Raw genomic sequence first — 23,059 nt, 5'->3', positions numbered from 1 at the left:
ATCACAAGTAAAAATTAGTGTGAAAACAATTACTGGACCTCAAGTCATGCACACGTTGCTGTCATGTGGAATCATTCACAAATGTCTTTTCTTGGAGGAAGGAAAGGGGGATCATTGGAGAGGGGCTTTGCCTTCTTCAGCTGTGAAAATCCCATTACAATCCCATCAGCAGGGCGGCAGAAACACACACTGAAACTGTGGAGCTCACTGGTTTTTTGGACGACACTGATTAACAGCCTCCTCTGCTAGGAAAATGAATGTCCCAGATGGGAAAAGGCCTTTACTAGCCCAAACAAGTCTCTGCTTGGGAGCTCTGGACCAAACCTAGCAGTGGGAGGTTGGAGGGTGGGAGTTGTTTTTCTGTTGTTAAAAAGAACCCACAAGAAATCTATCTCCCGCCCCCCGTCCAACTCATTTTCACAGGTTTCTCTTCTCTCACTGCAGAATAGAACTTGACATGTTGATTTTACTTTGATGCTGCAGGAAACTGTGAAAAGTTATTATTGGAAAATTATCTTACTGTGGTTGCTAGCTTAATTTATGGACCGTGGCACTGGTGCAAGGGTTTGGCTAGGCCATGAAGTCGGTGCTGATTTAGGACACATCCAGGACAAGCTCTGCCCACGGTTCCCTCTTCAGAGGGAGGCGCCCCTCCACCAGTTTTTGTCTCCTACTCTGCTCCTAGGAGCTTCTTGGAGGTGTGTGTGCCTGTAGCCAGAGCTTATAAATGTGGTCTTTTCACTAAATGCCAACCCTTTGTGCCGAGTCTTAGAAGCAGAAGGTGGCCTTCTGAAGTTTGCCCACAGAGTGCTTGTTTATTAAGTACCATATCTGAAGTCCTCGTCAATCTCTGTGATGCTGAATGAATGTTCACATTGGTGGTACCCTGACTGGCTCTTACTCTGAAGGCAAGGTAACATTTACCTGTTCAATAGTCCACAACAGAGAAGAGGTTTGATGTTTTTCTTCTCTCATTAAATATTATTTTGCCTTCATCTAAGAACTGGACTTTTGGCATGCCATTACACCTGACACAATGCCAAACTCCTGGTAGTTTCTTTAGAGAGGGTCGGGTTCACATCTGCTTGGCAAATGGGAGCTGGCCATGTTCATAAGTCAAGGGTGCTTGTTGACTGGGCTGGGGAAGACTTCCTGCAAACAGCCCACTTTTTCTCAAGTCAAAGCCACTCTATGCCTTTCTTCCCTCTACCTCCACAGGCAGCTTCATGTTTCTAGCTAAAATTTCCCCCAGTGTTCCTTTAAAATACTCTCCACTGTGTTATTGTAAAGACATTTAATTGTAGCATGGGCTTTCTGGCAAAAGGAAACAGACAAGGCAAAATGATGGAGACAAAGACGTATTGAGGAAAGATATATCTTCTATTGTTAATTATATATAGTGTGCACATCTGGAGCCTTTACAACGAACATCCAGGCAGGGATAATATCACAGCCGATCAAAACACTGCATTCTTAGTCACTGAGAAGATTATAAACCTGCCCAGTAGCTCAAATGCACCAATAAGGGCAGAAGTCCACAAAGCACTCTGACAGTCTATGTTTGAAAAACTTTGTTAGAAGAAAAATTATCAGGAACTCAGATTGCGTGCTTCAAAAGCACACCTTGTTTTTTTAATATGTCACAGGCTCAAATGTCAGTAATTCCACCATATTATCTACCGTGTAAAACCAAGTGTCAAGAGGGGATCATAGAGCCCGTGGTCATCTTTAAAGGGCAACTGGGCAAGGAACAAGGGTTTGGGAACAAGAATAGCTGGGTTCCAGTTCTGGCCTCACCATGTACTATTAGCTGTAGTTTCAGACAAATAACTTAACCTCCCTGAGCCTTAAATTTCTTATATTAAAATTTGAATAAAAAAGACCTATATTATATAGTTCCTTGGGTTGAAGGGAGAATCACATTGGACAACAAAGGCAAGAGGATTCTATAACCTGAAATTCCACCACAACGAAGGGAGCTACCATCATTACTGTAGATGTCAATAAGCCAAGAAAACAAAGCAGGCGGTGATGGAAGAGTCTTTATTACTGGCAGGTATGTGACTACATACCAAATTTGGAAGTTGTGGGTTTCTCCAGTAGCATGCTAGACGTACCTTTAGATTTTTTAACCTAAACAATACAGATAGAGCATATCTGCTGTGAATTTTTATGTTTTTTTTTTTAGCCAAAGAAAGAAAGTGGGATTTAAATACCAAGGGATTAACATTTGGGAAAGACACTATAATTTAATGATGATAGATTGACTAGATCAGTGGATTGGAATAAGCCCTCTGGTTAAAAAAATAAATCACTCAGAGAAAGAGAGAGGAAAAATTGCATGGCTGCTTTGCACATATGGTCATTAGGGAATAGACACCTGAAACTGAATTAGAACATTTTATGAGTGACTGGCATGTAGCCCTAACTGCAAAATACTGGTGGGGATGGGCAAGATGGGGCAGAGGGTCCTTGCTTGCTCCTGTATCAAACACTAAGTGTCTTCCATGTGATATATATTGCACTATCAAATGGAGGTACAAAGTTAAATAAGTCACAGTTTCTTTCAAGCAGCTCAAAATCTGGCTTGGAGAGTTTGTAATCTACCTGGGAAATCAGAAGTGGCTGAGATCAGAACTGAAAAAGTATAATTAGAGCATCTATGATGAAGAACAGAATGGAAGGAATATGGAAACCTCTCAAAAGGTACAGAAAACCTCCATGGGATCTAATCCTCAAAGGTGCCTTGCCTTCTAGAAACACATACAACAAACAAATGACCGAAATTCAGTAGATACAGTTTTCTAGAGAAAATTCCAGACATCCCTCTTAAACCACTTCTAACTTAATTTTCATAATTACACTCCCAAATAAGAGAGGTGGTGAGCTCAAAAAATGCCATCTATGTAGATCACAGGTATTAAACTTGCAGAATCATCCACTCATAAAATATTTGCCAAGTACCCACTAAAGATCTACTACCTATATGTAGCTGCACTAGGAATTATACGGTTAAAGAGGAAAGAAAGTATCTCACGGTTTAAAACCTTACAATAAAGTTGGTGAGTCAAGGAATATTCCCCACAGCCATCATGAAATTAGGCTGCTTTCACAGACTTATGTTAAATAATTGTGCTACTCAATAAATACTTATACAAAAATGCTATTTGGATGTAAAGAATAGGGAAATACAGAACACAGAGTTTAAAAATTTTGCTCCAAAAGGTTAAAAAACATCGTACACAAAAATTTAAGGATCTTATCCACCACTTCAGGACTCAATGAAAATGAGTAAGTAACTTAGGATAAGAAATAGTCTTTTGATGCTTAATAAGGTTAAAAGGAAAATTAGAAATTTAAGACGTATAAAGTTGTCTTCTTCTACATGATAAATTCTCTGCCAAGAATACGATCATGTAAAAGATGTGCAAAGGAAAGTCCTGGATCTGTGCTAGCTAATAACTAACTTGTCTTGGAAAAGAATAAGTCCTAACAGAATGGCAGAATATATTCCACGATGGTATGGCAGGTTTTACATGATGAGAAGAGGCAACAGATCATGTGATAAGTCAAGGCTTATCTATGGTAAGCTCATCAATAAACTATAAACCTCTGTCTAGAACATAAAACTAAAGAATGAGACACAGAACATAAAGATCAAAGGGTTATTTTCATCCAGGAGAGCATCTTAAACTCCATGCTATTTCATAATGTCATCCATAAGCGGAACAATAAATAGAACAATGTCTCATTAAGTAGATGCAAAAAGTTGGTGTTGAAAAGCTGCCAAGAACTTGGAGGATAAGAAGAGAAGTCAAAGGGATGTGGGGTAAACTGAAAGATGGATTGGAATCCCAATACTGACCATCTAAGGAAGAAACATAGTATAGTCTTCTTTCTGGAGGGAGAGATGCAGAAAAGCAAATCAAGTATATACCAGAAGGATGAAGAAATCATGTGCAACAGTGTTTAACAAGCTGACCGTCAACTCACACCAACTTTTTAAAAAGAGCAAAACACTGGCCAAATGCTTGTAATTCTGGATCAAGTTCTTGTTAGGGTCAGACAACAGTTTTAAGATCTGTGTTTTAAATGTGATCAGCAAGTGGATTGAGAAACTAACACTTAACGAAAAACAAGAAAGAATGAGATTATTCAATCTATACAGATAACATTCAGTATATGAATATTCAGGGAAATGCTTTCATAAAATATGTATTCCTTCTTAATCAATGGGCCCCTGAAAAGCTCCACGCTCTCTTTCCTAAAGGTCAAATATGGGCCAATGTTCTGAAACTGAAAAACACAACAGAAAAACAAACAAAAACTAAGCATGGATATGAGATGACTTTCTCCAAGAGTTAAGAGTCATCAAGTATTAAAATGGACCCCTGAAGAGGGAGTTAGAATATCTTTTCCTTTTCTAGGGCTTGTTACAAAGGAGAGAGACTTTATGTAATAGGATTTTCACCTCCTGGATAAAATACAGAATGGATTATGAATGGATTATGCTCTCTCAAAATCATTCTATTTCTGAAATGTTATGAGTTATTCCATTTTTCCCATGACTTTTCCCATTTCTGAATGTCTAGGTTTGGCCTTCCTCATCATCAGGATTCTGCCTGGGTTCTCTTTGGAAATGGTCTACATTTAATGGTTTTAGAAATATTATAGCTCCCCCTCACCCTGGCATTTGCAGGCTTTCAGCTTTTGCTCACAGATGAATGCATCTCAACACAGTCACCTACATTTGGAACTTCTCTGAACCCCTCTTAACATCTGAAGATCCCTAGAAGTAACTATGGTTAAGAACTGAGCAGTGGTCACAGGAGCTGAGCAATGGAAAACCAGAACTGATAGATTCTTCCAGAAAAGTGTTGATTGCTTCTCCAGTTAATTAACTGCAATGCACTCTCCTTATATCAACCCAGCACCCACCCAGCAACAGACACAAATCTTCACAAAGTTGCTTGTAATTTTTCCAATTGCTAGCTTGAGTAGAAAGTCAAGTCCTGAAATTTATTTCCAGTTTGCTGTTTTTGTTTCTACTTATTTTAAAAGCAGCTAAACTTTATATAGGCTCACCATTTCCCCTGGTAAATAACAGCTTTTTCTTTCCTTTCAGGCACTGGTTAGGTAGTCACTCAGGGTCCCTCCCTTTCACCTCACTGCTTCTGGATTTAAGTATTGGGTTAGGTTATTTTTTTCCTTCCAGGGGAGATAAAGTGTCAGAAGCAGGCTAGCAGTGGCTAGATCTACTTTTACATAATATAAAGGGCAAGATGCAGGTGTTTGCTCACTCTGAATAACAGTGTTTCCTGAAAGTTACTGGGCCACAGCAGTATATTATTCAAGAGTATTTATGACTCTGAAAGCCCAAAGGGAAATAGCATGCACAATCACATTTTTATTTGATTGCAATTATGCAAGAGGCCTATAAATATCTATGCTAATCGTTCATGTAACTGGCCTTTTCAGGGAGGTCCTGGAAGTTTTTGTTCCCCAAATACTTTTCTTAATCTCATGTTTAATTGCCAACAAGAGCACATTTAAAGTTTATAGCCACACTTTAAAAATGAGTTATTGGTTCTTACCTGGAATTGATTGCTAGCAAAAGGACCGTGCCAAACTTACCCCAGATTAAAATGATGTACCGCAGTGGAATGAAATACAAAGTGATGGTGGCAACTGCCAGTATCAAACAGGCCAGGAAGGAAAGGAATGGGACCGTCCAGTTAAATGTGCTGTAGACAAACCACATACATGTCATTTTCTCTGATGCTCAAGAACAGCTGTAGATTCATTTTGCCATGTTTACTTCTTAGTTTATACACATGAAAAAGGTCTATTGGAAATGTTTTTTCTCAAAACTTGAAGATAAAAGTCTGCCAAACTGATTGGGCAGCAGAAAAAGATTCTTGAGGAGAAAGTCACAAGACCAACTGCCATTCGGCTTGTCAGAATCTTGGTGACTTTGCCTTCCTGGAACCGACAGTACTGAAGAGAAGACTTTGGCTCTCAAAAGTGATTAAACACTGCAATACTGTTATGTGGCTCTGTGCATGCAGAGCTTCAAAACGAAAGGTGAGTTAGGTCACTTCAAAGTCAATATTTCTCTCTCAATTAACACATGGTTGCCAGTAAATATTGAGAAAAGGGAGGATATTAGTACAGTGCTTTTGCATTTTTCTAATAACATATTTAGAATTTCCAGACTCACTGACTCCAGAAGGTTCATAATGCCCTGAAATGGGCTGGGGAGCATCTGGCTATAAACCATTACACCACCAACCCATAGACAATGTAGGGAATGTTGCCGTACATTATTTTCACAAGGCCCTGGGCTCCTTTTGTTCTATCTATTGCCTGCTTTGACTTGAGATCTAGAATACGGGATGTAGAACTGAATGTACTATGGAAATCCTTGCACAATCCTAGAAAGTGATCGGTAAATCCAGTGCCCTGATGAGAGCTCATGAGTGTCTGGGGCATTTCTTCTTCCGGGCCTTCATCTTTACTAAGATGAAAGATTTATTTCTGTTGTCTGTTTTTTTGGTGGGGTGGGTGTTAGGGGATTTGGGAAGAGCAGCTTATAATAGTTATTGGGCATTTAATATGTGCCACTGTCCTAAGATTTTTTTTTATACATTTAGATTGTAATGCTCACAAGTAAGGATTATCCCCCTTTTACAGATGAGCAAATCAAGCCTGAAATTAGGAGCCTGGTGTTAACATATACACACTACTATATATAAAATAGTTCAACAACAAGGACCTACTCTATAACACAGGGAACTATACTCAGTATCTTATAATAACCTATAATGGAAAAGAATCTGAAAAAGAATATATATAAACACACACACACACACACACACACACACACACACACACATACATACATAACACTGTAAATTAACTATACTTAAATAACAAATTTAAAAATATAAGAGCAATCCAGTTATACCTCACTCTTGTTAAAAATTGTTATTAATATTTTAAATCTTTGCCTATGGAGAGATACAATATTATGTACACATGTGTGTGTATTTAATGTCTCACTTCTTTAAATTATAAGCAAAGGTGAATGCATTTTAATATGACTGTTGGTCATTTTAATGTGTTTCTTAGTGATATCCAGCTTATTTCCTTGCCAGAGGCAACTATTTAGGGAAGTGCTTAAGAAAATTGATTTTATAAGCAAACTGACATGGGTTTGAGTTCAAGCTCTACCTCTAAAAGTTGAGTGACTAGAGGAAAGTATTTCAGTCAGTCTGAACAATAATTTCTTCTCTAAAGAATGGGAATAATAATAATACCTATAGCATAGAGTTTTGCTAGTATTAAACAGATACTTGCATTTACAATAGCTCTGGTAACACGTGAAAGATGGTTAGCTTAGTTTTCATATTAAATTTTTCTCTTTTTTTGTTTCCAAAAAAAAAAAAGTTAGCTCTGCTTCTAGGACATTGTAAAAACTCAAAAAAAAAAAAAAAAGGAAAGAAGTTACTATTTGTCTATCCCCACCGCCCTTGATGTTTTCCTCAAATAAAATCTCTTTGGATACTAAAGAAATCAGTCCTTTGTCATATTTGTTGCAAACATTTTCCCAGTTTGTTGCTTTCTTGTCTTTTTAAAAAGTCTTGTTTATAATTTTTTAAAGATAAAAATTATGTATTTTACATGACCAAATTCATCAATTTTTTTCCCTGTTGATTTTTAGATTTGGCATTTCTTGTAAAAGACTTCCCCTAGTCAAGTGACTTGACATCAAGAATTTGAATAATCAATATTTCCCCCACTCCTTTATCATACTGCTTTCTATGTTATTTTAAATGTCTACATATTTGTAGGTCCATTCCTGACTATTCTCTTCCATAGAAGAATTTGTAGTAAAACTTTTTAGTAGGCAACCTCACAATATTTGAGAAAATGTTATGGATGCCACAATTGCCCCTGTTATGCCAGGGCAAGAAATTTAACCTGCAAATATCTTTGCACAAGGACGCAGGGATAGTACATGAATGTGTGATGCAGTATGGTTTGCAGTAGTTAAAAAAGAAAATAGCTTCAGTATCATCAGCAAGATAATATCTAAATAAAATAAATATCCAAACTTATCTAAATAAAGAGGAAAAACTAAATAGATTTACACTCTGCAATACAATACAGCTTTAAAAAACAATGAGCATATGAAAAGAACACCCACACAAATACCTCTGCCCTCAACACAGAGGCTCAAAGCTAGACACAGTGAAAAACTAAGTTTCAGAAATATGTAAGTATGTATATATATACACACACACACATACTGAGAAAACCTCTGGAGGATATACTCCAAACTGTGAATGATAGCTCAATATGATGGGGGGAGAGGGAAAGAAAGAGGGAAGATGGAGCTACCGAGAATAACGGGAAGCTTTCTGTTTGATTACTTTTATAATGGATGTATATCACATAATCAAAATAAATAAAAATATAAAATCAATAAATTAAAACTGAAATAAACAAGTAAAAACAAATACCAATCTGTGTGCCCTATTTTTGTTTCCGTTGTTGTTGTTGTTGCTATTTAAAGCAGCGACATAGTAAGTGTCAGATCCTGGATGCCAATCCACAGGTAGGTAGCAATGAACCCATCTCTTTTCCATTAGGTGAGCTTAAGCAATGTACTCTACTTCTCTGTGCTTTAATTTTCCCATCTGTAAAGTGGGAATAATGACTTTCTATTTTATAGAGATGCTGAGGGGATTCAATGAATTAATAAATGTAAACCCCTTAAAAACAATATCTGGCACATAGTAATTATTCAGTAAGTGTTACCTGGCCTCATTTTTCTTGTTATTGCACAAAAGTGACATAAATATGAAAAAAGCTAATTATATCAGGTAGCATTTTGAAGATAATAAAAACTATGGAAAATGCATGGAACTACTTTTTATCAAGAAATATACATTATGGCTCCTTTTCTAAAAATAGCAAACCTGCCTTTAAAAAAAGTTAAATAATAGCTAAATAATTTTTAATACCTTGAAAAAAAAGAGAAAGCCGCCATTAGGCTGACATAAAAATAAGAAAACATCAGAGTGTAAAATATATTGCAAGAATTCTGGAGATTACCAACCTCCAAAGTCAATTTCACTCTAATAATTTCTGCCAAATACTGAAATTTTGAACTTCTGCATCTGTTACCTGCACGGGGGGCAGAAGATAAAGCCTAGGGCCTCCACAAAGGAAGATTCAAGTAGAAGAACACTGCATAAAACTTACATTTTCAGGGTAAGGATGAATTGAGAGACAGACAGAAAGACAGAGACAAAAAAAGGAAGAAAGGAAGGGAGGGACAAATCCACCATATATAAGTGGATGCAAAGAACTCTCTTGTGTGTCACGATGCTAGTGCCAGGATTTATCATCTGAGTTTATGCTACCAGTATACTCTGAAAAGCCTCAGCAAAAAATTTAATTAAAAAAAGAGATCCCAGGTTGAGTCACCCCAAAGTGACTCGAGCAATAATCCTCTCTAAGGAAATGCACTATCAACTCAGATATCTGAGTATGCCTCACACACACACAAATCCAAGGAATATGAGTTCATAATTAAAACTGCAAAATATAAAAGGACACACAGCATCATGAGTAAGAGCCAGCAGAAGTAACAGCAAAATCCCAAACAAAAGACTTCAAATACGGAAAGCAAACACAATATGTTAAATAATAATGTTTAATAATTTAAAAGTCATAAAACAGAGGCTTAAAAATATAGTCAAAGAAGAGATGATGAAAATGACCAAGAAGATTTGAAAACACAGCAAGGAGAACTTTAAAAAGATATGCAGTGATTAAAGTTAAGACCCCCAGGGCTTCCCTGGTGGCGCAGTGGTTGAGAGTCCGCCTACCGATGCAGGGGACACAGGTTCGTGCCCCGGTCCGGGAAGATCCCACATGCCGCGGAGCGGCTGGGCCCGTGAGCCATGGCCGCTGAGCCTGCGCGTCCGGAGCCTGTGCTCCGCAACGGGAGAGGCCACAGCAGTGAGTGGCCCGCAAACCGCAAACAAACAAACAACAACAACAACAAAGTTAAGACCCCCATGCATGGATTAAACTGGATTTTAAATATCAGAGGAAATAAGGTTGTGCAAGATAGTCCAAAGAAAGTACTTAGAAGGCATCACAAAGAGCAAAAAGAAGATGTCAAAGAGAAGAGACATGGAACATAGATTAATTGACTGAATTGACTGGGAAGATGATAATAGTAACAATTAATATTAGACTGTGGTAATAAGCCATGCTGTAAACTCTAGGATAACAACAACAACAACAGCAACAAAATGGCAAAAGGGTGCTCATATATAGAGGAAAATAGAAGAAAATTACAGAAAATAATGAAAAAAACCCCAAAAAACAGAGCAAGGGTAAAAAAGACACAATAAAAACCACAGATTTAAATCTAAGTATATCAGTAACCACGTTAAATTTGCATGCACTACATGCTGCAAGTAAAAGACAGTGACTCTCAGAAACAAGAGAGATATCTAAAAGATAAACAGGTTGAAAGAGATAGAAAACTTGTATTATGAAGAAAGCACCAAAAGGAAGATGGTATAGCCATATCATTAGTTAAACAAGACATTAAGGCCGATTTTTAAAATCGGTCACTTTCTATTGATTAATGATCCAATTAAACAGGAAAATACAACAATTTTAACATGTACAAACCAAATAACATAACTTCAGAATATAGAAAGCAAAACCTGATCAAACTACAAAGAGTAGGCAAATCCATGACCCCAGTGGAAGGTTTTAACACACATCTTTAATTAATACAAGAAGAACCAAAAAGAAAGACCAGTATGAGTATAACAGATTCGAACACCATCAACAAATTAATCAATGGATATATATAAAATAATACACTCAATAACCTTCTTTTCAAAAATGTATAAAAGTTGGCCATTTGTTAGAAATTAAGCAATATACTTCTTGGCAAGGAAGAAATAAAAATAGAAATTAGAAAAAAGTTTTTACTAAATGTGAATTGATAATGAGTATCAGTGCCTAAATGTTTGGCATGGAGTTAAGCATTTAGGAAACTGTAGCGCTTTAAATGCTTACGTTAGGAAAACAGAAAGATTGAAAATAAATGATCTAGTTATCCATCTTAAAGAGTTAGAATAAGAATAATAATCTGAAAGAAAGTAGAAGGAAAAAAGTAATAAAAATAAAAGTAGTAATTAATGGAAAAGAAAACAGGCAACAGGGAAGATTAACAAAGGCAAACGATGGTTCTTGCTAAAGACTAACGATTGATAAATGACTGTCAAGAAGAAAGAAGGGAAAACACAATTTTGAGCATAAAAAAGTGAACAATGCTACAGATTCTACTGTCATCAAAGATAGTAAGAGGATTTTATAAACAACTTCATGTCAAAAAGTAGAAAATTTAAATGAAGTGGAAAAACTCTTAGAAAATGACAACTTACAGAAACAGATATGAGGAGAAATAGAATAGCTGAACAGATCTCTATATATACTACAGAAACTGAATATTTAATTAAAATCTTCCCTGAAAGAAAACTCCAGGCCCAGATACTTCACTGGAAAATTATATAAAATCTTAAAGGAAGTAATTACACCAGGCTTACACAGACTCTTCCAGATTATGGTAAAGAGAGAACACTGCCCACCTATTGTATGAGTCTAGAATAACCTTCACACCATAAAGAATTTTCAAGAACAGAAAACTATATATCAGATCTCACTGATGGTCACAACTGCAAAATTCCTAGGCAAAAAAATTGTAAATAAAATCCCAGCATTTATAAAGAGATTGGATAGCATGATGAAGCTGAGTTTATTCCAGAAATGTAAGATTGGTTTAATATTTGAAAATCAATCATAATAATATACCACATTAACAAAAATAGGAGAAAACAAAAACCATAAGGTTATCTCAATGAATGCAGAAAAAAAATTTGACAAAACTCAACCTACCTTCACAATAAAAACTCTCAGTAAACTAGGAATAAAAGGGAAATTCCTTAAGCTAATAAAGCACCTTTACAAAAACCTACAGAAAACAACATTCTTAAGGGTAAAATGTTGAAAGCTTTCTCTCTGAGATCGTGTATGAGAAAGGAATGTTCACCAACACCAGTTCTGTTCAACACTGTACTGGAGCTACTTAGCCAGTACAATAAAGCAAGAAAACAAAGCAAAATGTATAAGGACTGAAAAATAAGAAAGAAAAAAATTATTCCTAGATGATATGTTTATGCAATACAACAATCAGAAGAATAATTTTCATATAAAAATTAAAATAATTAAGTTTATCAAGGTTGATAGATTCAAAGTCAATGTAGGAATATTAATTTCACTTTTATATCCCAGTAACAAACAGGTCGAGATGAAATCTGAAAAAAAAAAGATACCCTTTAAAATAGCATGAAACCGGGCTTCCCTGGTGGCGCAGTGGTTGAGAGTCCGCCTGCCGATGCAGGGGACACGGGTTCGTGCCCCGGTCCAGGAAGATCCCACATGCCGCAGAGTGGCTGGGCCCGTGAGCCATGGCCGCTGAGCCTGTGCGTCCGGAGCCTGTGCTCCGCAACAGGAGAGGCCACGACAGTGAGAGGCCCACGTAACGCAAAAACAAACAAACAAACAAACAAAAATAGCATGAAACCAATCAAATACTTCAGACTATATCTCACAAAAATGTGTCAGATTTTTATACATAAAACTCTCAAATACTGAGATAAATTAACGATGATCTAAGTAGATGAAGGAATATATTACATTCATATGTTAGAAAACATAAATTTTAACAAGATGTCAATTTTTTCCCAATTAATGCAATCCTTATAAAGATCTCAATGATCGTCTGCTTGTGTGCATGGTGTGTCACATGTGTTTATGTGTTGGATGCTAAAAGTGGAGATATGTACCAGACACATTCGTACACACCCTGTCAGATGAGCCCTCCCAACAGCCAAGTCAGTTAAGTCATGTATTTTTCTCTTGGCAACCCACAGTTTTAGTGGTAAAATGTTTAAATGTTTCACAGTTTTTTAAAAATTTAAGACACAGAGGAAGAAGATCAAAGCAATTTACCAAAAATAATACTCATAATAGTTAATATTTTTATGTGATTACTAAAGGCCATCCGCTGGTTTAAACTCTTTATAGGCACTAATTCATCCAGGAATGTTATGAAGTAGGAATTATTATTATGCCCATTCTACAGATGAGAACTTGAGTCAGAGAAGGTAATAATTAGCCCCAATCACTTACTCCAGTATAAGTGGCAGAACTGGGATCTGAATCCAGAGAGTTGGCTCAAGAGCCTACACTCACTGTCTGTATAGTAGACATTTCAGAAAATGTAAGATGGCATATTTTACTCATTTAATCCACTGAATATTCCTGCTTGTAAGACTGAGGACTTAGTTCAAAGATACTGGCACTAACACTCAAAAACTTACTAGACCATAACTCCAGTTACCATGGAGTATCTTGTCTTTCATAGAATGCCCAAGATTGAAGAACTCTCATAAATCAAAGCTTTCTGTCTCAAAATTAAACCATTTGTTAAATATTTTCATAGAAATCCCCAGACTTCCTGACTTGGCAGTTCCCTAAATTCTAAATAGGGAATCCCTAACTCAAATTTCAATGAATGAAAAAATCCAAGGAATCCCCATTCATTCATTCAACTCTTTAGGTTCACTAACACATCCTAAGAATGTCTTTGACAAAATTTCAAAACAAAAACCAGAAATTACTGTGATCACATCCAGTAAGGTGGTTAAAACTCCATCCTAGAGTTCCTCTCCCAACTGGGTGCCCCACTAGTTGACCTTTGTGTCAACGAAGTCATTATTTTCCTCATTTCCTAGGCATGGAAAAATGAAGTCCTCTGACTCTTCTACCCATGGAAACAGAAACGAGGGTCATAAAATCCTGTAGACCATTCTTTCGTGATTTACCCACATGGTGCTTTCCTTCATACATGCATGGTTTTCACCTCAGTTTGTGAACTCTCTCCTCACAACTGGCCTCCTGTCCTCACCTTGGTCTTTCTGCCTTCATTCTCTGTCCCTTAAACATGTAACTTTAGATAAAATACAAGATCCATCAATCTATCATTCCCCACGTGCTCACCATCATTCAAACTTCACTTATCCTGCTTTCTCATCTTTGTTGCTTAATATTTCATAATATTACTTCAAAGAAGTTCTTCTTCCTAGGAGTGTGCCTTCTAAGCCTTACTCTGGAACATTTGCAGGGGTGACTCCCCTTGTCCTAGGTCTACCTTAATTTCATTACCTCCTCTGTGGAGATTTCCCTCACCACTCAAGGACACAAGTGTTGGAGCCACCACTCTATCATAACAGGACATACAAGATACCTCAGTATTCTGACCGACCCTGTCTGCTGCCTGGGATAATATAAATGTCACATGTTAAGCTAATGTTAGCCTGATGCATGCAGACATTTGAAACCTGTATACAATGAAAGAAGGTAATTAGAGAATGTAGAGAAAAGAAAATACCGTTCATTCCATGTAAATGCAAAATCATCAGGGTCTTTGCTGTCAGTAGCAGGGAAGCCTTGCTCTGAGAGCTTTATGTAAGTCTATTTATTTGTTAGCTGCCAAAAGTTGGGGTAAAAGTTTTTCCTGGTCCTTATGCGCTGAATTACAATGGAATTCCAACAGAGTTACACATGACGTTGTACTTGAATGCCCAGTGGGAACTTTAAGGTCACTGTAGTAATGAATGGCCAAAGAATTAATAGGAGTTGAGCCTCATGTGCCTTCCTGTGTTGCAACTGGGTAGAATAGTGCTCTGTTCATGGCTGAAAATACGTCTCAGACGTGGCCACCACAGCTGTGTTGGGCACAGCTGCCGTCAAAAGCACTGTAGAGTTGGGGGCCTGTTTAAATCACTCTGACCTCTTCTCATCAAACACAGTTCCTTGACCATTACCAACTGCACAACAGCTACATTTGTCCATTAACAGACATTCAAACATGGAGATACTTTTACCAAAGGACATGGCCTTCTTGCCTCAGTCTTGCCCCCAACTCCACATCCTCTTATCTTCTTTGCTGCCAGTACCTCCCTCACTCAATTTTTTTCATTTGCTTTTCCATCCACTCAAGGCCCTGCATGACCAGCCGCATCTCCAGGCTCTGCCACGTCCACCCCCAGTGGCACAGACATACTGACACCCCTCCATCTCCCTGTATCTAGCACAGTCTCGGGCTTTGAGCCTCTGCACAAAGGTGCCCACCTACTGAAGCCCCCATTCATCAACTCTGTGCCCAGCTAGCTTTTCTCATTCTCAGAGATGCTGATAAGTTGCTGCTTCTTCAGAACTTTCCTTTGTTTCTCTCTCTCTCCTACAACCTTCCTGGGATGTAGGACCTCCCCCCGTATCCTACCTAACCTCTACCTAGCATCAGTGCTATTCTAATTGTCTTATTAGTGTTCTTCTCCCTCGTTGGAAAATAGATTCCTAGAGAGGGTGAAGTAGGGAGTGGCAAGATGGGGGTGGAGGTTTAAAAGGTACAAACTACTCTGTATAAAATAAATAAGCTACAGGAATATATTGTACAACACAGGGAGTATACCCAATATTTGATAATAACTTTAAATGGAATATAATCTATAAAAATGTACTATCTTGCACACCTGAAACTAATATACTATTGTAATCAACTATACCACAACAAAAAAATGAATTAAAAATAAAGTATTATTTATTTTAAAAAACACACAAAGAAAGAGAATAGATCCCCAGAGGATAATGACATTATAGTGTAAAGTGAGGAGGGGAAGTTCAAACCAAAGATCCATGGCTTTACTCGTTGTGTGATCTGGGCTTCATATTTAATCATTCTGTACTTCAGTTTCTTCATCTGTAAAATGGGGATACTAACAATCCTTACTCTGTAGGGTTGTTGGAATCATTTAATCCAATTCTTTAAGTAACTCCTTAAAGAAGTTGCTATGTAAAGGGCTTAGAACAGTATCTGGCTGGCACATGACATTAGTTGATGTTTCTATACCGCAGGCCTCTCACTGTTGTGGCCTCTCCCTTGCGGAGTACAGGCTCCGGACGCGCAGGCTCAGCGGCCATGGCTCACGGGCCCAGCCGCTCCGCGGCATGTGGGATCTTCCCGGACCGGGGCACGACCCCTTGTGCCCTGCATCGTCAGGCGGACTCTCAACCACTGCACCACCAGGGAAGCCCACATTTCTCATTCTTAAACAAAGCCAGTGTCTGAAACTCAAACACTGATAGCTGAATGCGTGAATGAAGAATTATAAATGCTCTCTTCATCATTTCACTATTTTCTACTGTCACATGTTTTTGCTAAGCAATTTTGAGGGTACATTCAGGAAACATTTTTCAATTTATATGAAACCTAGAGAAATAAAGCAGATAAAAATCAATATACATGACCAAAGCCCCCTACTGCTCTTTAATTTTTCTTGACATTGTTCATGGGAATAACAATGTGTAAGTTCAGTAAAAACTCACTAAATTTGAAGATAACTTTGAACCTGTTTTTTTTTAAGCAAAAGAAACATGTTTGCTATGCCAACAATAAATGGACACTCAAGGGCAATTTCGTGTAATAAGGGATAGAGGAATAGCATCAGTAACCACAGAAAGTTCCATATTACCTGTTTATATTTCCTGATGTTAATCACCACTTATTGATTTCCCTGCATCTTGATAGACAAAATTTCACTTGGCTTTTAGCACTTATTTTAGTCTCTTCTTTACCCATGTAATTTCTAAATATTATGTTCTTTACTTAAAGAAACTAGAATGGCCAATAAAATAAGAAACAGTATTAATTAATCTTTAGAAAGAACAACATGGCTGACACAACTCTGGATTTAAAGGGGGAACAAACATCTACAATTCAAAAGAAAGAAAAAACCTGCTCTGTTCATTGGTATCAAATGAAGATCAACTTACGCAGAGTTCACAATGTATAAAACAAAATAAATAAAAAAATAAAAACATGAATCACAGAGTTTTTCTCAATTGAGACTCCATTAGAGAATTTAGCCTTTATGCCCTAATGTAGGTGGATGGCAAGCTATGGGTTGGAGCTGAGTCAAATCTAGCCTGACATCTGTTTCTGTAAATAAAGGTTTATTGGAATACATATCACATCCATTCATTTACATATCAACTATCTGCTTTTACACTTAAACAAGGGAGCTGAGTAGCTGTGACACAAGCCATATAGTCCAAAGCTGAAAACATTTACTCTTGGGTCCTTTATGGAGAAAGTTTGTTGACCCCTGTCCTAAGCTGTCCATGTATGTGATGAAGTAACTTTACATCTTTGCATCTGCAACGTTACTAGTTAGGTACCATTCTTTGGAGAACAGAGAAAAAAATTTCACTCAAGGCACTTACTGTATTCTGTGATTCAGATGAAAAAGGCTCCTTTAAAGCATATTTGCTTCCTTTTTTATTTCTGTATAGGACAATCTATTTTTTTTTTTTTTTTTTTTTTTGCGTTACGCGGGCTTTTTGCGTTACGCGGGCCTCTCACTGTTGTGGCCTCTCCCGTTGCGGAGCATGGGCTCCGGACGTGCAGGCTCAGCAGCCATGGCTCACGGGCCCAGCCACTCCGCAGCATGTGGGATCCTCCCAGACCGGGGCATGAACCCGCGTCCCCTGCATCGGCAGGCGGACTCTCAACCACTGCGCCACCAGGGAAGCCCAGGACAATCTATTTTTTAATCTATAGCTTATCACTTAAACCAGAATATTTTTGAGAATGAATAGAGACACTATTAATAATTATGCTGGGACAACTGGTGTAAATTGGGCCATACAGCCACCCTGTGAAATTGACAAGCCCAAAGAACACACCAATCAAAGTTAAAAGGCCCAAACTGTTGGCTTTTGTTTTTTTCTTTGTTTTTGCATTTTCTGATCCTATCCTCCCTAAGACTCCCCACCCTCTTTTGTCCTAGTGGATGGCAGTTTCACTTCACAACAACACAAATATAGAACTTACTTTTTAATTCTTTCTCCAAAAGAAGCTATCTCCTCCAAGATGTTTTGAACAGTTGAGACAATATCCTGTACCATATAGATTCTTTCAATTAAGCCCTTTTTCTCAGATTCCTAAGAAACATAAAAGATTTAACTCAGTTACTTCATTTTTATTGGTCTGCTATAGAAATTATTATGCCATATTATCATAGCATGGTTATTATCAACAGAGTGACTTCAGAAGATAAATTTACGTTTTTCACAACTTATTTATTGACTCCCCCAGATCCCTACCTACTCGTGAGATGTGACCACTTGCAGTGCGCTAGCATGTCGCTACCTCAATATCACGAGCTGATGAAGGGGAGCCCCACAGACAAAAGAACTTCATTTCCCTGTGGAGTTGCTGCTTCTCTCAGAGAATTCTGCAATCCTTTCCATTGGCTGACCCTGATTTCTTCTGTCTTCACAAGGTTAGCTTACTTACCCTTCTCTCATTAGTCCTTCAGAAAGGTTTCCAGCAGGTAACAATAAGGCATGTTGGATATCCAGATTTTGTATATGGAATTCAGCTTTCTAAGAATATTACCCTTACTTCGCTTATAGAAAACCTAAAATGTGTTTTACCATGTTAGGTAGCTAATGTTTATAAAAATAATTTAGAAATTACTCCCATATTGGAGAAAAGATGATTCCCTGAAGAGTGGCATTTTCATGCTATTTCTTATATTCTGATAACATATCCTAGCTCCCTTATGAACTCTACTGTAACTGGGATTTAGTTAGTGTCTTCTTAGCTCAGGCCTAGCTGGGTCACTGTAGCTGTCACATCTAACATATAGTACCTAAAACCTCAAATAAATCTAACAAAACTTTTTTTTTCTACCTAAAATTTTACTTGGGTTAGAACTGTACTAAATTATTGAGCAAATATCTTCTAAATTTAAGAGACCATTTCTATAATAATCTTCTTTGCAGCAAAAGAAAAAAAATTCATTCTTATCTTGTATTCTCTGTCCCATCAAACTGGACCCATGTATGGAAGAAGGAAAACACACCACCCCATACTGATTGCAGTGACTTTTAAAAGCACCAGTATGGCTGAATGTCAAAGAGCACAAATTTCCCTTCTTGCATCTGCCCTTGTTTATGGAGCTACTGGCAGAAACAGAGCAAAGAGAGGGGCTGAGATTAGAATGTACCATTGTTACCCCCTTTTGAGTAAGGGTGCTGGGCTGGTTTGAATAACTTCTTACCATCTGTTCTGTACCCATTTATGCCACCATTCTGTACAGAAGGAGAGGTCATACTCATTGCTTCCTCTTGCAAAGTCAAACTCACAAGACATTTTTACTTTTTCACTCTAATTTTAAATTTCTTCTTTCCCTTATTCTCTTACTGACTCTAATTCTTCAAGTCGTTTGCATCAAAAATTGGATAGACTGTCAGAGTGACTTAATTCATCTTCAGCAATCCACCAACATCTGTTAATGGGCACAATGGTGAAAACCCATCTCTGTCTGCCACAGAAGCATTCATGTTTATAAAGGAGGATTTGAAAGCACCAGGGAATTTGACCCAAAGGGCAAAAGTGGCTTCCTCTTCTCAACAGTGTAGAGTTTAGGTCAAAACAATTTCTTGGAAAATGACTCAAATTTCCATGTGGCTCAATTTCATAAAAATTTCCTATTTTAGTTGACTGATTTTTTTTCCCCCTATGGAAGAGCCAAATGTGGAGGTTCTGGTTGTGAAGAAAAGCCTGAGTTAGTACACCAAAATAATAAATGATTCTCACAATGTTCTTTTACTTTTTAATGAATTTGATGTTTTAGTTTGAATATTCAATATTTAAAAACTAGGCTAAAGAATTCCACTGTATCTAGGGTACCAGCATAATTTATGAACCGTATCTGTACACTTTTAAGAGTGAAAGTCATCAGAATTATAAATTTTTGAAATATTTATCAACTGACAACTTGGTTTACTAGTAGATCTATAAAGTTATTTCATTTAATTTTCATAATGACATTGTTTCAAAATAAAAAAATATATTTTACACGCTTTAGAACAAAAGAGATGTGCTTATCTTATCTGAATTTTAAAATGATACATGAAGAATGATTATTCATGCTATATATTCATATATTTAATTGGTTTCCTAGTTATATCCGTTTATAGTCCCGTGTTAAGATTACTTTTCCAAAAAATGTACTTCTTTAATGTCATCTTTTCACTTATAATATTTCATAAAATTGTTCTTATCTTCAGAATTGCACTTAATGGTCATTAAATTGACACTTTTAATTGACTCTACTGTAGGCCATAATTTTAATTACAAAAATACTCTTTCTCCAGGCACTGAGGTACCTTGAAAACTCACAACAAAAATGTGATACATGAAGAATATTCTCAATTCTATATTTTAAATATTGAAATCTGTATATATTTCTGCCCAAATAATTTCAAAGGCATGATATCTTGTATCCATTCATATCAACTTTCTCTGTCAATCTCTTTTCAAGATAAAACTTTAAATAAGTTGCCTCTATGATTCTCCACAAAATTTATGCTGAAAAATTAATGGCTTCTCAATTTCCTTCCATTCCTGGGTAGAATTTTTATTTATCCTATTAAAAATCAAAAGATTTTTTTTATCCTACAAATTGAGATAATCCAAAGTGTAACTTCAGAACTTAAACACTGAATCGTGCACAAATAGGTCAACTATTTGACCTCACAGTTTGCTTTGTGCTGAATATCCCTTTCTGTTGTAAAGAAAAAAAAAATTCGATACCTTTTATGCCAGTTCTTGTAAAATTCACTTCCATTTACTAAAGGCTTCCAAAGATGAAGTTACTTAGCATTTTCAGTCATCAAAAATTTTGATTAAAAATATTCCAAATGGGGCTTCCCTGGTGGCGCAGTGCTTGAGAGTCCGCCTGCCGATGCAGGAGGCGCGGGTTCGTGCCCCGTTTCGGGAAGATCCCACGTGCCGCGGAGCGGCTGGGCCCGTGAGCCATGGCCGCTGAGCCTGCGCGTCCGGAGCCTGTGCTCCGCAAATGGGAGAGGCCACAACAGTGAGAGGCCCGCATAACGCAAGGAAAAAAAAAAAAAAAAAAAAAAAATATTCCAAATGGGCTTCGCTGGTGGCGCAGTGGTTGAGAGTCCACCTGCCGATGCAGGGGACGCGGGTTCGTGCCCCGGTCCGGAAAGATCCCGCATGCCACAGAGCGGCTGGGCCCGTGAGCCACGGCCGCTAAGCCTGCGCGTCCGGAGCCTGTGCTCCACAACGGGAGAGGCCACGGCAGTGAGAGGCCCGTGTACCGCAAAAAAAAAAAAAAATTCCAACTGATAATGACCAAAATGCAACAAACATTTAAAAGATTTCTTTTTTTCACAAGAGTTCAATAGCTTTGGGGAATGTTTAAGTTGACTGAGAGTTCTTCAAAGGTTTCAAACATTCTTAAAATCAGATTGATGGATGGACGACTGGCAGCAAAAACAAAGTGCACACTGCCATGCTGAAAGTGTATTTTTATATCTGAACATATCTCTGCCACGAAAACTGCTGTTGCTATCCCAACTCTGTATACATAAAATATTTATAAGTGTGGACACTACAGCTTCTAATTCAATTGGTGGTGCATTATCACTTGTCTGTATGTGATCATGGATAATCAGGGCACCATGATCTATCAATTGTACATTTCTGCTTCAAAGATCCCTTCAATTTATACGAATATCTTATTAGCCATGATGCTGTGCTTCATCAAAATCTGCATCCACATTATCTACAAAATTAAATAACCCTCAATGCTAAATGTTTAAACTAAATTTACAATAGCATTCCTGATGTCAGAGATTTCATTGTTAAGTTAACTTGCAAAAGCTTTATTTTGATTCCATATAGTGGATGAAAAAAAATCATAATTTCAAGTCATCATGGCGGCATACTGGAAAAGTTTTCAATTAGCAATGATCATGCCTCATTGATTGAGGCATTGTATGAGTACAACAATTTCAGAATTAACTTATTTGATATTCTGTTTGAATCATTTGATGGCATGCTAATAAGACTGGTATCATTTGACTCTTCACAAGGTTTTTAATATATTGATGCAATTGAAGTCAACACATTAATACCTACCTTGCCCTTTTTCATACATGCATAATTAAACCTTGGAATGGAAGATGAGATAAATGTGGAAGAACAGTCATTTGATCTAAAAGAAAAGTCATGCTGCACAGAGAGATTTGTAAACACATCTTTCGGGCTGTGTAAATTAACATCATGTTTCCAGAAATAGTCTGCTAAAAGTAACTATTGACAGCTGAAGGCTCTTCAGCAGGTTTGTAACTTAAGTTTACATGTATCAGTGATGTGATCATGGTCCCAGTGGTAGGCAGGAAATGTGAACAGACATTCATCAGTTAGTCTGTCAACAATTATCTTGAGAAATGGATTGTCAGTACTTGATTATTCATTAAACATGTACTCTTTATATTTATTATTATTATTATTTACTCACTGAAAAAGCATTATCAAACAATAAGAAGGAAGAAGGAAGATTCCAGGCCTCCTAACTCCAGCAGAATGACCTAAAGGTCCAACTTATACTCCTGGTCTTCGTGAAATCTTTCCTAGGGATGCCAGTCCACACCAGCTACAGTCTTGTTCTTTCAATTTGCATCACACCTCTACTCTTTTCATCATTCTGGTAGCAAATGTTCTTTTCACTCTCTACACTGCAAACATTATCTTTTAAAACATGTACTATTGATTTCATGGGTCTTTAATTATATCTGCCAGTATACCAATGGACATGTTATATGGTCTTTGATATTAGCATTTCTATTAATAGGAAACCAAGGTACAAAGAGGTTAAGTGATGTGTCTATGTCCACATTTGTCTATGTTCACATATATGTGGCAGAGAATTCCAGTCCAGAACTGTTCAGTCCAAAGGAAGAGTGGACATTTTCTAGTGGACATTTCACAAGGTAGGCATTCAGCTCACACTTGTTC

At 37.3% G+C, this 23,059-nt stretch overlaps 1 protein-coding gene across 1 annotated transcript in view; it reads right to left on the bottom strand.

Annotated features, from left to right (window-relative positions):
- The window catches only part of MCTP2 (multiple C2 and transmembrane domain containing 2), a 190,938-nt gene that overhangs the window by 2,444 nt on the left and 165,435 nt on the right, over positions 1 to 23,059 (bottom strand). Inside the window, exons 19-20 of the mRNA XM_007463535.1 lie at positions 18,056 to 18,165; positions 5,635 to 5,744 (exon numbers count right to left, since the gene is read on the bottom strand). Of these exons, the coding sequence (XP_007463597.1) occupies positions 5,635 to 5,744; positions 18,056 to 18,165 (220 nt within the window). The remainder of the gene's footprint in view (positions 1 to 5,634; positions 5,745 to 18,055; positions 18,166 to 23,059) is intronic.

This window comes from Lipotes vexillifer, unplaced genomic scaffold (assembly GCF_000442215.2).
Source record: "Lipotes vexillifer unplaced genomic scaffold, Lipotes_vexillifer_v1.1 scaffold665, whole genome shotgun sequence".
Taxonomy (NCBI): Eukaryota; Metazoa; Chordata; class Mammalia; order Artiodactyla; family Lipotidae; genus Lipotes; species Lipotes vexillifer.
The sequence above is the reverse complement of the archived record's forward strand: the minus strand, read 5'-3'. Positions and strand labels throughout refer to the sequence as shown.